The 21,597-nt window shown below is 43.0% G+C and overlaps 1 protein-coding gene across 1 annotated transcript; it reads right to left on the reverse strand.

Annotated features, from left to right (window-relative positions):
* Positions 1-20,392, reverse strand: MXRA8 (matrix remodeling associated 8; the record flags this gene model as incomplete). The annotated part of the gene is made up of 10 exons (XM_082009275.1): positions 19,853-20,392; positions 12,285-12,305; positions 11,553-11,861; positions 10,873-10,974; positions 9,214-9,672; positions 4,801-4,959; positions 3,820-3,850; positions 2,749-2,825; positions 922-999; positions 1-26 (listed from the first exon to the last, which is right to left on the reverse strand). Exons 1-10 carry the CDS (start codon positions 19,899-19,901, stop codon positions 1-3), a joined length of 1,311 nt encoding a protein of 436 aa, XP_081865401.1. The 5' UTR covers positions 19,902-20,392.
* Positions 20,393-21,597: the final 1,205 nt, after the last annotated feature.

The raw sequence follows: 21,597 nt of genomic DNA on the forward strand, positions 1-21,597 counted from the left end.
TCATTTACAATATTCCTTCCTGAAATCTGAAAGCAAATTGAAATGGAGGTCAGTACCTGAAGAGAGATTTCAAACCATCCAAAGCACCACACTGTAACGTGGTCTTAGCTATACAGTGACAAGTGACTGACGATTTGCAGTCAACCATGTCCCCAATATCCTCTTCATAAAGACCACAGTGAGATGTACTGTGTATAAATTATTGCACAGATCATCTCTGCAGAACATAGGCAAAAATATCATGAGAACTCCATCAAGAACAGCAGGTCTACGGCAACTCACAGACTCTCCAGACCATTCCCTTCTTGATATCATTTCAGTCACATTTATTATATTCTAAATTCATATGAAAGGAGTCACGGTACTAACAACTTTTTCAAGCACTGCTTGACGTAAGTGTGACTCTACAAAGTGAGGCGTAATACTCGGGTTTAATAGGGGATAAGCAAAAGGAGATTCAGCCCCTAGGGAGGGAGAGCTGTTTGATTTTGTTGGACGAAGTAAGTGACTGCCCATTACCCATAAAGCGATTCAACTCAAAACATTCTCTTCTGCACAATGTTTTCTTCTCAAACACCATGCCAGGACATTTTTGAGATACATTTCTCTCTGAGGTTACAGTACAGAATGCACTATTCCAGTCCTGCAAGGCATTCTTTTCCAATAAAGAAAAATTCTATTTGTGCTATGCCAAAAGTTTTTAGAAGCCTAATCACTACTTGTATCTTGTGGCTCCATGATGAAAGGATAGAAAGGGAACTAGCTCCCCGTTCCTGCTGTCATTTGACATGATATTTATCATTCCTCATTTGGCTGTGGCTTGGTCAGCACACTGCTAAACTGTGTTCTTCCCTCTTCCCTCCTTCAACCCACCAGAAGGTTCCTATAGCCACCAATTAGGGTGAAGCAGGTCATTATTACCTTTGTCTAAATCAATGTTCTTTGCTGGGAAGCTTCTGGCTTGCTCAGCCTTCTCCTTCAGGATGTTGTTTTTGTAATCTGTGTAAGGGAGGAGTATAATTCAGACAGCCATTAGAACACGAAAAGAAAACAAAGCTTTACAGGCAAGGCGGACATGTGATTGGTCCTTACTTGAAGTACTCTAGGCCTGGCATCTCCAGATCTCTAGGAGTAACTCATGGAGTTACTCACCCACCCAGCAGGAAAAGGAAAGCTGCTATGACTTAATTTTTGCCCCTGGCACTAATCAGCTATGCATACTTCAGTTTCCTGCTCCTCATAGGTAGTACAGATTGTTCTAGCATGTAACAAAAAGCTCTGGATTATCTACGTGAAGCTCACCTGAAGGTGACTGATGCAGTTATTCAAAGCATTTGCTCACAGGGGAACTCTCTCTGACATACAGAGAAGAATTTATACTTGCTGCTGTCCTGATTTGCAACCTACTCCCTGCAACTCCTTTGTTCTTTACTTCAGATTTTCTATCTGCCTTTTGTTTACAGAAGCCCTTACAGCAATTCTGAAGCTTGGGACCTAAATTTGTCAGCTTCGTCAGGGTGCACAGAGGGAAAAAAAAAAAGGGGGACAGACTCAATTGTTTCCTGGTTTATCAACCCATTCATTGACATATGGCAAGCTGCAGCAGGTATGAACCTGGCATCATGGCAAGTCTGCAGGAATCCCAGTGAAGACAAGAGGATCAATTTTGCTTTACAGACAATCCACTTCAAGTCCAAGCAAGACATCCATGATCAATTACTGGCACAATAAACTCAAGGCTGCACCTTCAAGCTCTAGTAAGGAGCAGCATCCATCTTCAGGAACATTGTAAGCTCCCCAAATCAGTCATACATATCCCAGCAAAAATACTTTCACAGATCACCAGTGAGATTAGCTTCCTTCCCCTCTTTTCGGTATGTTTCATGTTATCATGAGTTCCAGTATTTTTTGTATTTTCTATCTTTTGTATTCGAGGACTTTTGTTGCAATTTTTCTTCCTATTATGTTGCCCAAGTTTATTTGTTTATTTATTTCCTAATTGCTATCACAGATCTTGATAGAAGGCCCAACTGTTCACTAAATGATTTGACATCCAGGGAGGGTGAAACTGTGGAAAGTTAAACCAAACTGGCTTCAATAGAAGGTGGAGGCAATGAATTTGGCTTACTCTTGACTTCTCTTTATTCCCACTTTTAGTCAACTACAGTTCATACCCACTTTCAAAAGAGATTATAAGATCAGTAGTTAGTACTAAAGAACGTTGATCTAATTTTTTTCTCCAGATCACTCACTCTGAGCTAGTTTTTATGTACGGTAGAATAATGATAGTCATTTGTCATATTGACAGATGCTTTTAGTTTCTTGGACAGGAGATTCTAGAGAACTGTCTTGTTGATCCTCTTCCCTGCATAAACTGCTTAAATTTGAGGAATTTCCTCCTCCCTAGATGCTGTCTTAATCTCATTCCACATTGTTTTGTGCTCACTTGAATTTGGCTTTCAGGTGCGTGCCAAAGAAGCCCAAAAACTCCAGGTGAAACAAAAAAAGCTGCACCTCGTTATTGACCAACCTCATCAAGCAGCCTCTACTTAAACTGAGAAGTTAGAACTGCCCCCTCCAGCTGCAGTCCCCCTTCTTGCACTGACTTGTGGGTTGAGCTTCTCAAAGTTGCCATTTAAAATCAGGAGGTCAGTTAATTTCAAAATGGGCATCTAAATGTCATTAGAAAATCCTCAGTTACAATGAGTTTTGACCTGGTTTGGAGAATGGTTGCTAGTTGATGCATACCCAGCCTGATGTCTTCACTTTTGTATTGAGTCAGATCTGTTGTGTCGACAGTAAATTCTTTAAGGTTTACATCCTTCCTGAAAAAGGAATAACAGTGAAAAATGGTATTGTCACATCCTTTAATAACTGGCTCCTTTCACACTTTTTCACAATAGCTTTTCTAATTCTACTTTAGAGAATTTACAGTGTTTATTTGCTATGTATCTGGAGAAAAGTTGAAAAAAAATCTATAGAAGATTTCATTCTCTATTAAGTACTGCTGATTTTCACAGCAATCTTTACAGAATCCTTTCCAGTTTCTACACGGCTTCCCTGGAGAAAGCATGACAGATAGATAACATCATTGGCAGCCACTGTACATGGGCACTTTTCCTGTCTTTGCCCCTTAATCCATCAAAGAGATTTCACAAGATCATACTGCTTACTAGTGAATCTGGTTCTCCTCTCTCTTCTTTCTGCTGTATTTTCTATTAACACCTGGAGATGTCTGGCTAGCTGGCTCTCTTTTCCCTATGTGTTTGTCCAGCGCTTAGAACAATGGGGAGCCAATCTGTACTGGAACTTCTCCACCTCTTCCACTTTAATAACATATAATAAAATATAAAGGAACCCCACTACACAATCTTGGCCTCAGTGTCACAGCAGGGTTTACAGTAGATCTGTGCATTACTCCTTTATCACTAACTCCTTAATGACACCTCACAAAAACATGATCTATGAATCAGTTCCCAAAGTACAACCAGAGGAAATGCAATTGCCAAATCAGCCCTATAAACCATTCCCTCCTTCCATACTTTGACAGCATGGAAGTTGCTCCCTGATATGCAATCATTATGCAAGGGTTCCCAGGAATATACATTACACTAATAATGACTAGAGTGTAAAGCTGCAAAAGAATTGGTGGAAAGCTATGATTAAACCCTATCAAACAGCCTACGCTTTACACGGCTGTACTCATGCTAACTAGTTCCTCAGCTGTTTTAGGCTCTTAATTACAGCTGGGGGTTGGGGCTTATAAGTTCATTTTCATGTATTCTAATCATAGATAGTAGACCCTGTAATTATACTTACTCTCCGTATTTCTTCACATTGTATTCATAACCTAAACAGGGAGAAGAAACAGAATGAGCAGTCATATCCAGCCCAAGCAATCCCTCCCAGATAGCAGTGATAACAGTAACACCTAGTACTTAATTCACAGTGCTTCTTATTGTGATGCTTACAATGATCACTTTCACAATCTCTCCAATACACAAGAATTCATGTGTGTTCCACTGTGACAAGGAGCTTCCCTTTCCTTTACTCACTAGCTTTCCTGTGGTTTTCCCAGATCTATGGATGACAAGCCACAGGAAACTACAGCAATTGCCATATTTCATTTCTTTTCACCTCCCATTTATTACAAAAATATTAACCACATCTGTCATCTCTTGTGTGCTGGTGCCGTACTTGCCCATCCCCAAGCTCATTGCTTAGGCCTGCAGCCACCACGTGCTACAGATGGTGGTTTTCATCAGCCTCCCACATGCCAGGTAGCTAACTACACTCCTGTCTCACCCCACCCTGCAAGGAGTAATGATTTCAGGCTCCTCTTTTCCATTCAAAGTTCAGGGCCAGGAGTCTGTCCCCTCTGTGATTGCAAAGTAACTCCACTTAACGTCAGTGGAGATAGCCCGATTTTGCTTGGTGCTAATCCCCCAAGACATAAATAAGGATGAAGGTGGTACTGCAAAAGAACACACCAGAAGATAGACTGGTGTGTATTTGTTTTTTGTGTGGCATCCAAAACTATTTGTGTGGAAGTCACCAAAAGATCTCAGTGTCCATTTATCTAATTACACACAGAGTCACCCAGCACAGGGGAGACATAGCAAGGACTTAGACATCTTAGTTCCCAAGGGATGCATGTGGGCCTTCTGCTCTAAATAAATTCCACTTGTATAGAGCAACTATCTAGGAGTTCTAATTTTCTTTTCCCTTACAAAAGAGCAACTCAGCAGATGAAGGCCTGGAAATTTTTACACTACAGGACTGGTCTTTTCTAGCACTTACCTCTCTGCCGGCGCTTGCGGGTGACGAGGACAACGATGATGAGGAGGACAATGAAGAGCAGCAGAGTTGCCAGGATGTAGCCCAGCTGCTGGAAGAAGTGCACCCGGCTCTCAGGGATGATGACATTTATGACATTGTGGCCTCTGACAACATTTGGATCTGACGGCAGAGGAAAAGGAAAAGAGGCTGAAAATTGTAATTGGCATCCAAAGCAAAGCACTTTCATACGTGGGCCCATATGTGGACCCAAAAAGCATATTCAGTGAGAAACTCTTTTGAACTGCATGAAGTAAAGGGCAAATGGCTGCGTAATTTACAGCATACCCCACCTTTGTCAGACAGAAGATGCCTGTGCTCTTCACAAAAGCATTATACTTCCCAGGAGCACGAAGCATTAACAGTGACTGTTGCATATTCCCTTGCTGCTGACTGGCTATCAGTGTGTTCTTGTTTATTGCAGAGGAGAAGTCCAGAAAGAAGCCACACTAGACAGCCCCAAGTCTTTCTGCAGGGTAACACAACCCTCCTCTGGGTCCCTTACAACACACATACCACGCTGCTTTGGCTCCAGACAGCTAAAGTATGAAGCAGTCCCTCCCTGCCAAGGGTTATAATTTACAGAGTGGGAGGAATTTTCAATGCCAAAGAATTAGTTTCCTTTTAAATAGAATAAAAATCAATAAAATACATAAAATAAAAACCCACAAAGAAAAGCCAAGATTCCATTCCATTTGTGGGTGCAGCAGCATTTCAGTTCCACGGCATAGGGAAGGGTAACTCAAAACTCTTACGTGGAACATTTTTTTAGATCTCAAATAAATAGGTCAATGTTTTACACATATAAAGAGGAAGCGACTTCTCTGCTTCCAATATTAAGAGGAGTGGACAAATCCAGCCCAGGCACAGACAGCAAACCCATAAGATACACTGCACTGGGAGAGGCCTTTCTCTTTGAAATAGAGCCGAAAGTGATACCTTCTCCCCGTAACAGGGAACGTTCACAAAGCACCAGGCAAGAACCAGTATGGAGTTCTAGCCTACCATCCTCTTTGGAGTTTAACCCTGTAAATTAGTCAGGGAGAATGAGGGGAACGATGGGGGAAAACATTCCAAAAGCCACAGTAGCATTTAACAGATGTGTTCTTAATGGGAGAAATTTTGACATTTTGGGAACTGCTGGTGTAGTGGCTGGTTCCAATTTGTCAGGTAGCTTGTTTCCAGTATTTAAAAACACCAACCCACCAACAATAAAATCAAATAAGATGATAGTGGATTGAAATAAAATGAAAACAGAAATGGTAATTTGCTAATGCTAACAGCAGTCCTAGAAAATCGAGAGGTTTTAGCATGTGCTCTGTTCTGGTAGCCTAGCCCTCCACTCCAGCAACACTCCACTTTTTACTGGCATTGCTAGATGCTGTATGCTTGCTGGCTACAGTGATGAAAACTAGCATGTGTTTTTCACCACTGCTAAGCTAAAAAATACCAAACCAAAAAACCCACTTGCAAAGCTGAAAACAGTATACGTGACAATTCTGCTTTAACAAATCTCTGGATCATGAAGGGCTTCTTCAGCAGCTGCCATAATGAGATGGTAGCCACTGGAGCAGCTGTTGAGCCAAAAGTCAGCAAACATAAATGCATTCTATTCCTGGCTTTTGGCTTTCCCACAATACTGCAAGATAATGTAGGAGTGGAGTTAAACTTCAGTTAACATTGGAGAGGTCTCTGTAACAACAAACAGTGGAAACAGAGATTCAATAACTTTGGGTGTCCTTGGCTTAGTCAATCAAGTAATACTAAAAATACTTGTCATACTAGTGTTTTGACAAAGCATCACTAGTGGACTTCAAAATGCATCACCAGGAAGGCAGTAGAATATATTCCAATTTATAATTGGGGAAACTGAGGCACAAAGTAACTGTTGATTAAATTGCACCCAGTAGATGAATGGCAGCACCTAGAATAGTATCACCAAGGTAATATAGACTCTCCTCATCCTAGTGTTATATCAGAATTTAAGCTGAGGTGATGAAGGTTTATTCTGTACCCGAGATCTGATCTTACAGTATGCCTCAACATGCTATGCCCATCTGCCTCCAATTCACTCACGTGATCTGGTTTAACTACTACTAAATAAGTTTCAACAGTGGCGAAAAAAAAAGTTAGAACAGAGGTGCCTTTACATTACTTTACCAAAGTGTCAAGGGTCAGATTCTTCTGCTGGGTAAAATGGAGAGCTTTCTACCAAGAGAGCTTGCAAATGCTGGGTATGTGGCCCATTTCTTTTCGAGGCTGGCAAAGGATTGAGAATAGTTCAGCAATAAGCATGAGACACAACAGATGCCATTCTTCAATCACTTGCTCTAAAGCAAACGCAGAGCAAAAATGCACTGAATTAGCAGACATACACCACATTTATACTGCTGAGACTGAGAGCAGAATTGAGCTTATGCTTATATTCAAAACAGGATGAAGTTTCCTGTGTGGAAATGGCTCCAGGCTTTGGCGATATGCCAGAAACTATAGCTGCTTGCTGAAAAAGCTCATTGCTTTGCTTTTGTTATGTCCTGATGTTTCATTTGGGCTTTACGTTATATCCCCAGAAGAGTTCTATACCATTTTTCATGGAATGGGGCAATATTTCAGCCTTTCCTGCTACACACAAATAGGGCATGTCCCAGCAGGCTCCTCATCAGCAGTGGTTTGAAAAACGCACTCCGGATGTCTCAGCTTCTTTCACATTCCCATCAACTCAGCACATTTTTGTGTGTAGTGCTCTCAGACCAGCTGAGCATTCACTGCCCCTAGGGGACAAAGCTCATCTAAGGCTGTTCTTTTTGACAGTGGAAATGGCCTTTGTTATGAAGGCAAGTTCCTCTAGCACTGAGGGCACTACTGCCAAACTAAGACATCCTTGGCAGGTTAAATTACCTGTAGGTTCTGTCTCACTTTTGAGCAGGTGGGTAACTATTCAGCAACAACGAGGACAACATCAGGAAAGAGAGGAATAAATTCCTGGGTGGGCAATTCTGAAAAAAAGATCTAGTTTCCATGTGCACAATGTGATCTGGATAGGGCTCAAGGGCAACAAAAGGGCTGCGGGCAGGGAGATTGATATTTGTATGTCCTGGCCTCCATGTCAGCTCAGCCCCAACAGCCACCTCTCTTTAGTACTGCCTGGGTTTTCTGGACACCAACCTTAGGCCCAGGGGGAAGGATTAGTTTTCTATGACTTGAAAAAGCCAATTGTTAGAGAAGAGTATTTAAAAATGTATGAAGCATGTCAAAATTATGTATTAAGCAGCCAATAAATATTAACTATTAAATATATAAATTTAATATAAAATATTAAAATGAATATTTTAAAATGTTAATAAGGAACTATACCCAAAAGACTTAAAAAAATACTAAAATTGGGATTTTAATTTTATTTTTCTGCCTGAACTAAGCATGATGGTTTTGAGTTTGGACAGGCTGTCAGATGATAGTTCACTGCAGTGGAAAATGTGAAAATTGGTTTAAGACAAAAAAAGAAAAGCTGAAGGGTGGAGGAAAATTCCTGATGCTTGATTCCGCACAGTCAGGCACTTTGCATCACCTAAACCCCGTGCAAAGGAGAGAGTAACACTGGTGAGAATAGTGGCATGTTGTAATAGCAAAGGCAGAGCAGAATTGATCCCTGCCTCACACCTTCTCTAGATCCATAAAAGCAATCAGGAAATGGAGCCGGTTAGAGAAACAGCTGTTTGCCTTGGGGCATGTCAGCATTACAGAGCAGAACAGGCTGCAGAATTGCCCAGGAGCAAAGAAAACAGAAGCTGGACATGATGTCACTACAGCACTGCAAGCAGGGTAATTAACCCTCATGGGTGGGACACTCCACTTTTGGTGCAGCAAAGCATTAAAGCAGCTGTACAGGATCCTCCCCGGTATTGCTAAGCGTGCAGCTGCAGGTGTACCAATGTAATGGAAATAGCTCAGAAACAACCAAGCCCATACACTAGAGCCATCGACTAGTAGCAAGGGACGCAAGACCTCATCTACTCTTCTAACCCTAGAGGCAGGAATAGCCCCTGGCTCAAATGTGAGAAAACTTCACAGAGGAAACCTCAGTGTTGCTCTAAGTGGCACCTTAACATCAGTGGTGTCCATAGTACTTCTGCAGAGCACAGGTTTGTCTTGACCATGCTCCTTCCTGCTGGCACTAAGTGATCCCTGCAGACCACTGTGGAGGGACAGAAAAGGCAAGGACATTTTGGTATTTGGAGCAAACGCCTCCTGAGTTCATAAGGAGGGAGTAACATGTCATATTCCTGTCCTGTGGCTTAGTGAGCCCTTTAGAGCCCAAGGTGCAACTGTAGATACTTACCTGTTCCTCAATCAGGAGAACTGTTTCCAGAGGCCACCTACCTATGGCTGGGGCAACGTTGTGAGTTGTGAGGTTCACCACCTTCTTCTCTCTCACTGGCTCCGTCACAAAGACTTGGTAGATCCTGCGCTCATGCAGGCCACAGTAGTGATGGTGCAGGTGGCAGGAGTAAGTGCCTTCATCTGCACTTTCCAGCTCTGAAATCCGCAGGGAAAAGTCACCCAGGGCAAAGGCCGTGTCAGTGATATTCATCTTTTGACGAATGAAGAGAGGTCCGTAAGAACGGCGCTCGCCAGAGGCATACAGATCAATGAGGCGGTCAGCACGGTCATGAGGAACCCCTGGGGGCTGCCTGTCCCAGTGGACCACTTGTTGTTCCTCTTCACTGTGCCGCTCAGTCCAGATGTGGTTACGGTTCACACAGGGGAGCATCACTGTGCTGCCTTCTAGGGCAACAATCACAGGCTTTTCCCCATCCCAGTACTGGTTTGCATCTTCAGCTGTGGAGGAGACAATATAAGTTGTGCAAACTTGGTATGTGCATCTTTACATACTTGTCCTATGCTTAAGGACACACAGGCACACCTAAGATTGCTTTCAGACCCTGCAATCCTATAACATATACCTTCCAAAGATCTTGAAATGCCGTAGACATAGTGTGCCATGTTCACACTTACTTCAGCAGTTCGTAAATAAATGCACCTTTACCTTCTACATCCTAGGTCAGTGCATTCAGGACCACTTTCTTTTCCTTATAACTGAAAGTTAATCTCTCGCTTCAGAGGAAGTATATTCTCTCTACAGACTAAGAATGGAACAAGAACAACAGATTTCATCTTCAATATGCTGTATCCCAATTCCCCAAGCAGGAAATGCTTTTCTACCCAGAAATGCCCTAATTACTAGAGGAATTCAAGAAACACTGTTTTGTATTTTGTTCTTGAAAAGGAATAACAGAAGCAGCAAAACACAGATGAGCAGACTGGGGCTCACAGGCCTGGCTGGGTGTTTTTATTGCATAGAAGGTGTGAGAACAACTGCAGAAGAGATGTCTCTACTATCCCATCAGTCCTTCAACAGCTTCCCAGAAAAATCAGCCCCAGTAGCTTCACTTGTGCATTATACAAAGATCAATTTAAATGACACTGTAGTAATGCATGTGTGGCGTGGGTGGCACACACTGCAGTTGCCAACAGCACTTAGAAGTTTGCTTTTAGAGCTGGAGTTAGATCTTTGTGGCTAACCTGACTGATGATGGATCGTTACTAGGGACGTTCTACTGCTGAAACAGTAACAGGACAGTTAGCTAATTGGGCTGCCTGGAGTAAACACTTAAGAGGCTCCATGCATTGTTTGGCACATGCCAAGAAAGAGAGAGAGGTTTATAAATACACGCATTGAATAAAGTTACTGAAACTCAGGGAATCTGATAGCAAACAGCATAGTGAGCACCACTGTCTCCTGATACTTTCCAGACCTCTTCTGGCATCTGTGCCCTGAACCTGCAACTGAGAAGACATGAGCAAAACCCTGCATCCACGCTGCTCTTCTCTGACACTAGCAGAACAGCATGCAAGGCCTACCATGAATCCGCATACAAGCCCCACGGTGAATTCAACAGAGTCCTGGCGGCCACTGGACTGCAGTTTCCAGACCAGGTCCCTTGCTGAAACAAACACCAAGCTGTCTGCCACACCTACCTTTCTTGGTGATAGCTAGTTGGATTTTCACAGTTTCATATAAGTGGCAGTAGTGATGGTGAAGATTACAAGAATATGTGCCTTCATCACTCTCTGCAACATCTAGTACAACAGAGAAGAGAGGGGAAGATGAATGTTTTATGCTGAGACAATGATTACTGTTGTCATTCATACTCTTTCCCAAATGCTTGTATGGATGCAAAATATATATATATATAAAAAATGTAGTTGTAACCCATCCTTATCACCAGGGTGGGCTAAAGAGAGAATCATCATCTCACCTAATATAATAATTTGTTCAGTTTATTTGCTCTTGTGTGGAACATATTGGTATTAGCAGATGGAAAGAGAAAGCTGATTTAAGTTTAGCTAAAAGTAGGCATAGGAAGAATTACAATCTTGGGCTTATAGTTCAGGAACTAAAATGCAGTCAAAGGTCCAAGTGACTTTCAGGCAATGAGTTGTTACCAATTCTCTTTTAAGATGGGACTGGTTTAAAGGGAAATAAAACACTATTGACAGTACTTCAGAGAACCTCATTAACCTCATTAGACTGATATTTATTTATTTATAGACAATGCTCTGTAAATTAGCCATTTTCACTGAAAAACACAAGGTTAATTTAGTCATGAATCCTCCATTCTGCAGATAGAATATCGAGAAAAGATGGTCTTTAGTACCTTTTATGACCAAGGAGAAGTTGCCATCTGCAAATGCATTCTGGGGCATGAATATCCTCCCTTGGTTGTAGGAGCTGTATACACGCTGATCTCCAGCTGAGTACATGTCACATAGCCTCTCCATCTTGTTATCTCCATAGTAGGTGCTGTACACATCCCAGTGGACTACACGCTGGCGGTCATTCAGACGATCCTGGGTCCACACCATGCGGTAACTCTTGCAGGGCAGGACAGCCTGTGACCCCAATGTAGCACTGATATTTAACACTGACACTACAACACTGTCTGGGTTTGAGGCATCAGCTGGTACTGAGAGCCAGGAGCAAAGAACAAAAAACAGAGTTACCAGATCAATGGCATGTGAAAAAGACACTAGAGCAGGACTCAGAGCTGTCCTAGAATCTCTGCACACCTTCCACCCAAAAGAAAGTTTCAAGACCAACAGAGCTCTCTCATAGAGAAATACAATAGAAAGCCACTTAAATACACTGATTTCATTTAGTGAAAGAGATGTCTATGATGGCTGTTATTAGGATCGCAGATTTGACTTGTCCTATCCATCCTTCCTAATCCTAACCCCTAGTTTAAACAAAGTTTAGAGACACTAGTTCATGGGACGCACGGTTCATGCCTACAGAAGTTAGTGATGAAACCCCATTGCATGGAATCAAGAGTCCCTCTCATTTCTACCCATGATCATGAAAACAGGCAGATTACAAAGATGTCACTCACCTGAATATAAACAAACAGAACCTGTCAAAGCAGAAAAAAAAAGAATGTTACTGACAACAAAAGGAAGAAAAAACTACAAATATAGTCAGCAGCCACCTCCTCTGTTATTATTCCATCTATTCCTCCCTTCTCTGTCAATATACTTAACATGTGTACTGTGGTTAAGCCCAGAGGCTCAGACCTTGGTTGGTCCCTGTTGCAGCAAACACTGTACACTTACAGCAAAAGACAGTGCCTGACCCAACAAACTTAAGCTCAAGCACAATGTGGGATATGCTTAGCCTGCAGCTGAATTTCATACAGCCCATGTCTTTATTCCATACCATCTATAGCCACAGTTTTTTCCACCATGCTATTCAAACATTACACCAAAGGTATCTGTCAATGCGTCACCCGCCAAAACTGTCTCAAAGGCCTCTTGTGCTCAAGAGCAAACTATTTAACAAATGTTCTGTAAGACAAAAACAAGAACCCAAGGAAGCAGGAGTGGGCAGGGGGAAGGGAGGCACCAGTTTTATCTTAGGATCTGGTATCAGCCCTGCATAAATAACAAGGCACCAGCAGAAATAGTAGGGCAAGAACAGTTCATAGAATCATAGAATAGTTTGGGTTGGAAGGGATATTTCAAGGTCATCTAGTCCAACCCCCCTGCAGTGAGCAGGGACATCTTCAACTAGATCAGGTTGCTCAGAGCCCCATCCAACCTGACCTTGAATGTGTCCAGGGATGAGGCACCTACCACCTCTCTGGGCCACCTGTGCCAGTGTTTCACCACCCTCATTGTGAAAAATTTCCTCCTTATATCTAGTCTGAATCTACCCTCTTTTAGTATAAAACCATTATCCCTTGTCCTGTTGCAACAGGCCCTGCTAAAGTCTGTCCCTGTCTTTCTTATGAGCCCCCTTTAAGTACTGAAAGGTTGCAAGAAGGTTGCCCCAGAGCCTTCTCTTCTGCAGGCTGAACAACACCAATTCTTTCAGACTATCCTTATAGAAGACACATTCCATCCCTCTGATCATTTTGTGGCCTCCTCTGGACCTGCTCCAACAGGTCGATGTCTTTCCTGTGCAGAGGGCTCCAGAGCTGGACACAGTACTGCAGGTGAGGTCTCACCAGAGCAAAGCACCCAGATGTGACCAGTGAAAGCCATGTCCATTTTTGTGGTGTTTGACCATTGTGAAATGAAATGTGACAGTCTGATTTCCATCTCTTTCCCAGCAGACACCCACATCTCAGTCAACTTCCTATGCTAAAGCAAAGGCCTGTGTAGACTTGGAAACATAGCTGATCCCAGCTCATTTGCTGGGGGTCAGAGCTGCCCAAGTAGAGCGAAGAGGATCCACATTGCTGATGCTCTAGATTGAAGGCCAAAAGATGACTTTCATCTCCAGGACTCAAAATGAAACTCCTGTAAAATTCATGGTGGGATTGATGCATTGAGGGAATTCTGTAACTCTGCAGGAAGCTGAGCCTACCTGTCAAATGAGGAGCGATGTGACTTGGCTGTTTCACTTCACACTCGTGACACACACTGTTATCAAGATTCTGGAGGGCATGCCCTCCAGAGTCATTCCTGCTCACATTCCTGGTCTGCACAGTTAACACTGTAAGGCTCTGTATGCAACTGCAATTCTCCCCAACTCACGTGACTCAGATCTATGCAGGAAAAACTTTGCAAGAAATTAACTAATGCCTTTGTTTTCTCTGGTCCAGTCCCTCCTGCTTTTTGCGTAGGAGAGGTCTAGGAGGTCTCCTGGCACCATGCTTTGAGAGCACAATTCAGATTCCCAACACAATGACATCATTCATCTCTCTAACCAGTCAAGCCCAAGTGGGTTCCAGCAAGATCATTAGATGTTTTGTCCTGCTAATGTCATCGGCATAATGTCCTCCAGACAAAGGCTGTATTTTTTTTCAGCCCTGGAATTTTATGCATTTCAAAAGAAAGTAAATTAACTCCAGACTGGGGCTATTTTAACCACACCCCCAGTGCATAGGCTGAGAATAAACTCTGTTTCCTTTCCCTTCCCTATCACAAAACACTGGGCAGTGACACCAGAGAGCAAAAATGAGCAGCACTGTTGATTGAACTGCCAGTTCAAAGACACTCCAAATGTAAGTTATTTTTTCTACATTTATAATCTCAGCATCACAAAGAAAAAAAAAATCTTAGACAAAGTCTGTACTGCTCTGGATATAAGAAAGAAACATCATACACAAGACATTATAATTACAGCATTTGTTGGTCTCTCCTAATAGGCTGCAAAATGCCTGATGGTAGAATATGATAAGCTGCCAGCTTCTGCCTCTGGCAGCCAGGACTTAGATATAGCTCAGGACAACAAAGGAATGATGCAAAGCTCTTTTACAGCACCAAATCAGTCTTCTCCAGGAGAAATCAGTCTCACTTGGGTCAGGAAAGCCAGCTCTCTGCACGACAGCATCTACTTGTATCACCGTGACAAAGCAACGCCATGCGTCTGAACTGGTGGTGTTTGCACTGTGACAAGGGAACATCACAGTTATCACAACATGAACAGTGACTTGTGTGCTCGGGAGTGGTGTCTGTGAGCTGGCGGGCTGCACAGAGTCTTGCATTACTGCTCATTAACAGCAAATTGATTTGGTGCTACAAAACATCCTCTCCTGGCTCAGCAACAGGAATGCATTTACTTTCCTCCTTTCCTCTTGCAAGTTAATGTAAAAAACATTGAGCCCAAATGCAGCATCATGAATCTAACAACTGACAAAAGTATCCACCTGAGCCTTCCAATATGCTCTGCTCAGCAGCGTGTCGCAGCCCTAAACTAACAATAGCACTAACCCCTAGTTTTGTATCTTTTAGCTGGCCCTACTGGCATTGTAAGGACTACCCAGATCCCAACTCTCTATCCTACCCACAGGGGCCTTTTGCCAGGCTAGGCTGCTGAAGCACTGCCAGCAGCTACACTCAGCACGCTCCAGCACACTTCCAAACACAACTCGCTGTAAAACAAGGAAGTGGAGAAGTTGTCCATAATATAACAGCTTTTTGATAAGAAAAGCTTATGTCTTGTGGGTTTTGACAGCTTCTGTTTCCCTCCACTGTCAAAGCTTCTCCTAAGCAGGTCCCTAGGAATCAGGGCAGGAGCACTCTTGCTTACTTGACAATTACACTCCAGGGTTTTTCTAGGTCTGCCCCTCAGTGAACAGGAGATCTTGCTTCCTGTTGGGAAAAGGGGAGAGGCTGTTGATGCCTTGCCTGCATTTTACCATTCTGCTATTTTGACTTGCTGAGTGTTGTGACATAAAGCTGAATGGCCCAGGGTACAGTGACATGCACTAGAACAAAACCCATCCAAAAGAAAAGCATGGATAAGTAGTGGTGTTGGAGTTCAGCACAGAGTCGAGACATGGAAGAAAAAGGTCTTTTCAGTGCTGGTCTGTGCACACACATACATACACACAGAAATTCTGGACAGAAGCTTTGGGTCTGAAGCGTGCCCTAGGGTATCATTCACAGTCTCAGCCAAAGTGGTAGGTGCAAATATTAAAAAGACAGTGGCACAGCAGCCAATAAGCAAAGTTCTAGAAGAGAAACAAAGCACAAGTCTTTACAAGAGACATGGGAACTCCTCAAAGCAAAGAAGAACTGATTGTTCCGATTCCCCAGCAATGCTGGAAATCTGCACACTTACGTGGTCATGGACAAGACTCAAGCTTATTTGAGATGGCTGTAAATGAGATCACTTAGAAATCTAAGGAATCTGGAATGTCTCTGATCTCTTGTATGCCTGGAGAAAATGGAATTTAAAACAACTGACCTTCAATAACCTGGACATAGAGCAGTAGCTAAAGAAGGAATAAGCCTTTTTCTCTTTTCAGTCTCCCCGCTCTGCTATGAGACCTAACTCTGCTATGTGAGACAAGCAGAGCAAACATAACATGGCCCCCAGCCATGCTTTTTAAATTTATTGTTTGTACAACATGATAGATACTGAAAAACAGCAGAGAGACACCCATAACTCAGCAAAGTTGACAACTTATGAACTACAGGATTGGGGTAAACTAGAAGCAGCTATTTTGGTGAGTCACATTTCCCAATCTGCAACTGTAAAATCAAGGAGTATTCATGTACCTAGTAAGCTCATTTTTTTGTAATCACAGGACTCCAGGACCTGGAGCTTCGAAACCACCAATACCTTAAGAGTTGTCACAAGAACTCACCATAGCTTTCGTTTTAAAATTTCAAACTCCATGTAATGGATAACCACTTTGACCTCTCTCTGTGTGATGCACCCACAAAAAAACAACAAAAAGACATTTATATGCTATCCCCTGACATGTTCTATGCATACTCAGCATGCCTTTCAGCAGGATTCCAAAGGTATTCTGCTCTGGTCCCACAATGCAGGAAGATTAAAACAGCCTGCAAAAGCATTTCCTAATCCCTTGTAAAAGGCAGAGACAGCTCTTACTTCTTGAATCCCATTCCACTTTTCAAGTGAAGAATTAAGCCACAAAAACTGCAGGCAAACTACAAGTAAAAGCCTCAGGCTCTGAAAGACATCTTACATACTCAGAGCTCTCTGGGCAGCGTCCTTGGAGAAGTTCAAACAGAAAACTGTCCCTTGAGTCTTGCCTGAACAATACCACCATTTCTCTCCTCCTAGAGATAGCTGCTGGCAGAAGGTCTGCTTCACAGGTAGATGCATGTGCTAATGAAACCACTAAGTTCCTGCCTCATACTGGAGGATGAAAGACTACCAGAGCAGAAAAGGAAACTGCAAACACCAGAAGTGATAGCCTGAGTGCCAAGTGGCATACATGCTACACGGGACATGATACTACCAGCTCTACCTGCAGTGCTTCTGCTGAACTCAGGAAGAGCCTTGCCATTGGTGTCAGCCGAGTGAGAATAAGCTGCCTGGAACGGTGCCTCACAAGGCAATATGCATCACTGAAGTCCAGAATGCAGTGGTGGGCAGGGAAGAAAACAAATTAAGAAGTCACTGGAGAAATGAGTGTCATAACCCACCAGGTGTGTGGGTTGAAACAACAGTCTGTGAGGTTGACACTCTGCTTGCCTGAGTAAGCTCAGCTCATTATTCCTTTGCACAGGTCTGTCTCAGCCTCTTTTTTATTTTGAAAAAGGAAGTGACACCACCTTTACATTAGGGGCACAGAGGATGGTCTAGTCCTAGAGAAAGGACATGTTCTTCACAAAATCTGTATGTGTCAGACTCCTCATTTCTCCCATAAATCCTATTGTCTATGCAGGGGATTTAATGGCCTCTGTAGAGCCGTTGCACAATTATTGCAAAAACAGCAGCCTGTGCTACCAAGCTATTTCCAAATACTTTTGGAGAACGGCAGTGGCTCTTCAGGAGCCAGCATCTAAGAGGCCATAATGGCTTATGATGCAGTAACATCACGGTGACAGCTACACAAATCACCTCAGCTCTCTTCGGTAACCATTTTTTTAAACTCACTGACCAGTAACCAGGAATAACACCTGGGCCAATCTCAAAGAGGCAAAGGAGGGAACGAGTGAGCAATACAGTCCCACCTAGACATCTTCCATTCACCACCTGCCCCTACTGGCCTGAGACTGCAAGACCAAGCTTTTCAGTAAAACAAGGTTTCCCTTACAAAGCCAACTGATGGTCAAGCCAGGCTTTGAACTGGGCTTTTATCTAGGTCTCTATGTTTGTTTATTTTTAAAGGCTTCCTGGGACAACTTTCTTAATAGCAGAATCTTCTGTTTTCAAAAAGGACATCAGGACTAGAGAGCCCTTAACCACCCGTCCAGTCCCAACAATTCCAACACCTCACTGCAGGTAGGAACATGCCCATAAGTCGTCAAAAAGCAAGAATGTGCTGCCTTGGCAGAAAGGAAGAAGCCTTCTGTCTGTACAAGAAACCAGTTGCTGTCTCGGCCACTGAACAATCAGGACCCCTCACAGATTTGCCCTAACTTTCTCAGAGTCATTTCAGATATTATCTCAGCTTTATAAACCCTTCTCTGCTTTGTGTACTTCATGTTGGCTCTAGGCCCACAGAATAGTTTGTAGAGCCATTCCAAACACAGTGCTGGTCCTCCCTGCAAGACATTAACACTTGAGGGTGTGGTTCCTGTTCAGAAGGGCTCATTTCAGCAAATATGGAACAGCACAGATTTCCTCTCTTCTCCCCTTCCTATCTTCTCTCATTATGTTATAACCTGATTTGTGTGGGCATAGCACTCAAACATCAGGGTGGGCTGTCATACGGACAGTTACCTCTCCAAAACACACCTGAAAAAAGTCTGTCAGAGATGATCTGTCCTTAGGTGGGATAGTTACCTCTATGCAGCTCCCCCACTGCTCTGTAGCAACCCAACCTGCTATTCCTGCCCTGGGTGCTCCCCAAGCTCTGCCAACATGCTAAACCACACAGGAGAGTAGCTGGACTGGTTGGTGCTTCTGAAATACAGTATGTGGCCTCTCTTCCTTCTCCAGACTTAACCCACCCACACACACTAGTTTTCCGAGCCACTTTAACCCCTCTGTCCCTGTGACTGATACCGTATGTTGCTGATTCCTAAACCTTGCCTTGAGGCATTGCAAAACTGGGAATGATGTGGTGACATGGAAACTAGATTAATTAGGGACCAAAATAAGAACTCTTCAGCTTACTCCATCTACATACTGAGGAATTTTGAGAGACCCAGGTGGCTAGCCACAGCCTTTCATCAACAGAGATGTGAAGTTCAGAAAGTCACCAGTCCCCAAAAACCTTGTGCTCCTCACTTCCTACTGTCAGCACCCTGAATGAAGTCTCTCCATATTGTTCTTAGAGCTGTAGTTCATCCTTGCTCATAGGTGTCTGCCTTAGAGCCCGAAGTGTTGCAAGTGTGGATTTGCTGGGGTTTCACAATTAATCCTCAGATCTTTTCCTGCCATCCAAGCCTTACTGGGGTTTCTCTGTTCAGCTTGGGGTGAGGCTGTCAGGACCCTGAATCTGCTTTCAGCTCTTACAGAAGACTCTGCGTTCAAAGAAAAGGTACCAGCCATTCTGTCATTGTAAGCTCATCAGACTTGTCCTCACCCCTTTCTCGCACCTTACACAAAAGTGAATTCCTATGTCTGTCTTTATGCCAACAGAAAAAAAAACAACACCACAAAACACTAATTTCTTCCTCCATCCTGAACACATGCACCAGCTGTTTCTGCCTCTTCAAAAGTATAAAATAACCTTGGATCATGTAAATCTAACTATGCAAGCTTTACTGTACTCACATTCAAGCTCACTGTTTTTTGAATTTGCTGATCAAGGTAACTGATAGAAAAAAACAGATTGTACAAACATGCTGAATGGAATATCGTTTAAACAACTTCAAACATTTCTCCATTCTCTCGCCTTTCCTCTATAAATAGCATAAGAAATCCATGATTCTCTCCCCTCACAGACAAAAACACAGCTAACTTAGGAATCTGAAAAAAATCTTACAAAGTTAACAGTTCAAAATCTTCTAGCTAAACTCCAGCCCTGTCCTCTGCATTTGAAATAAAAACAAGTAACATCATGCCGATCAGCTAGTAGCTTACTTTGCTGAAGCAAGATCTGCCACAGAAGGAGTTTTGCTAGTTGCTCCATTTCTTCAGCTTCTCCGTGTTTTCGTCTCTCTTGAAAAACAAGTTGAAGACTTTTTTTTTTTAACTTTTTTTTTTTTTTTTTGGTAACTGGAAAACACTATGACCTCATCAATTTACATCCAGAAAGCTGTGGACAGCAGCTCATATTCTGCAGAATTACTCCACCTCCAACTTCCAATTCACCACCTCCCCACTCCGCTCTCCCCCTACATTCGCACTCCACCTCCTTCCTCTCCTTAACGCTTTCTGCACAATTACGACGACGAACACCCACTCTTCTCTTTCCCCTCCCCCGGGACCTTCTGATCTGCCCCTGACTTTGATGTAAAAGTTTTACAGGGTAAAGTTGGTCCCACACAGCTCTGGGCTCGTGAAACAATCTTTCTCCCTCCCCCTAGGGATGGAATTAATTTTCCTTGTGCTTTACTTGATCCAGCTGTTCCTTCCTTTGTTTGACACTCATCCAGCTGTCTGCTTGAGAGGGGATTTATTCTGTTGCCTTCAGTGGTTTTCTGATCTTTGTCTCCTCATATGGTTTTACTTCAAGCTCAAGTCTCAGAAGACAATCTAGAAAACAGTATTTACTCTGTCCTATGATTTGTAAGCAAGGTCTTAGTAGCAGCTATCTTAACAAAAGGATAATAATGACAAAGACTGAATATGTGGGAGCTTAGGGCAGTGCCGGCAAAAGAGCCTAGAATGCAACTAAAAGCCCCGGAATACTGCAATGTGAGGAACAGGTTGCCCTATCACAGAGGCCAGAACACAGAAAGCTGGGTCAGATTTACAACTTCTGCTTTGAGCCCTTCATACAAGAACTGAACTATGCCAGTAGTTGCTTGACTGGCACCAAGACAAACAGCCGATACACTGCAGTACCCTTAACCACAGAAGACCTGACACACTGCTCTTCTCCTTTGCGTGCTTGTAACACCAGCCTTGACAGCAGTGCCGAGACACAGCAACAACATCAAGCAATGACTGAATTTTCAGCAGTCTTTGCTCAAGGGAACGACTGTTAAATTACATTAACTAGTTCCTAAGGCCTGTACTGAGACATTTAACTGTGTTTATATAACCCACTTCACTGTGTCCCACAATGATTGGTATCCAGTTACTGAAAAGAGTGACAAACAGCATAGAAAGAAGCAGTAAATTCTTAAACTCCAAACACTGCTTCACAAAGGAAAATCTACATACATCCTTCATGTGTATACACTCCGAGACCAGTTAAAGTTCAAACCGCCTTGGTTTGCCTCTCCAGACCAGAGACAGTCATCATTTTTTCAGTTTAGGGGATTACTTCTTTAGATGCTGTGGGATGTTCAGAGGGGACAGACTCCTTGAAGTGGCAGGGCTAATGAAGCATGGAACGAAATCATGCCTTCGTGCCGTTTAAACAGTTGAAACGTTAGCAGCCTAACCTGGAGAGGGCAGCAATCTTCACCGATAGCGGCAACAGCTTAACCAGGCCTCTGGCTGAACCATTTAGAACAGGCCTTAAACTGGTTTAAGTTCACCTCTGCTGACTCTAAGCCAGACACTTCTTTTCCACATCAATCCAAGCCTGAACTCTGAAAAAAAGCAATTTATTTCCAGTGGAAAAAATTATTTTACTTTCAAGCGGGACAAGATGGTAAAAGACAGAGTATTCAACACTGTGTTCCATAAAATGCCTTCAGATGTGAGTATGAAAG

This window comes from Phaethon aethereus (assembly GCF_964289735.1).
Source record: "Phaethon aethereus genome assembly, chromosome: 21".
In the NCBI taxonomy this organism is placed as follows: Eukaryota; Metazoa; Chordata; class Aves; order Phaethontiformes; family Phaethontidae; genus Phaethon; species Phaethon aethereus.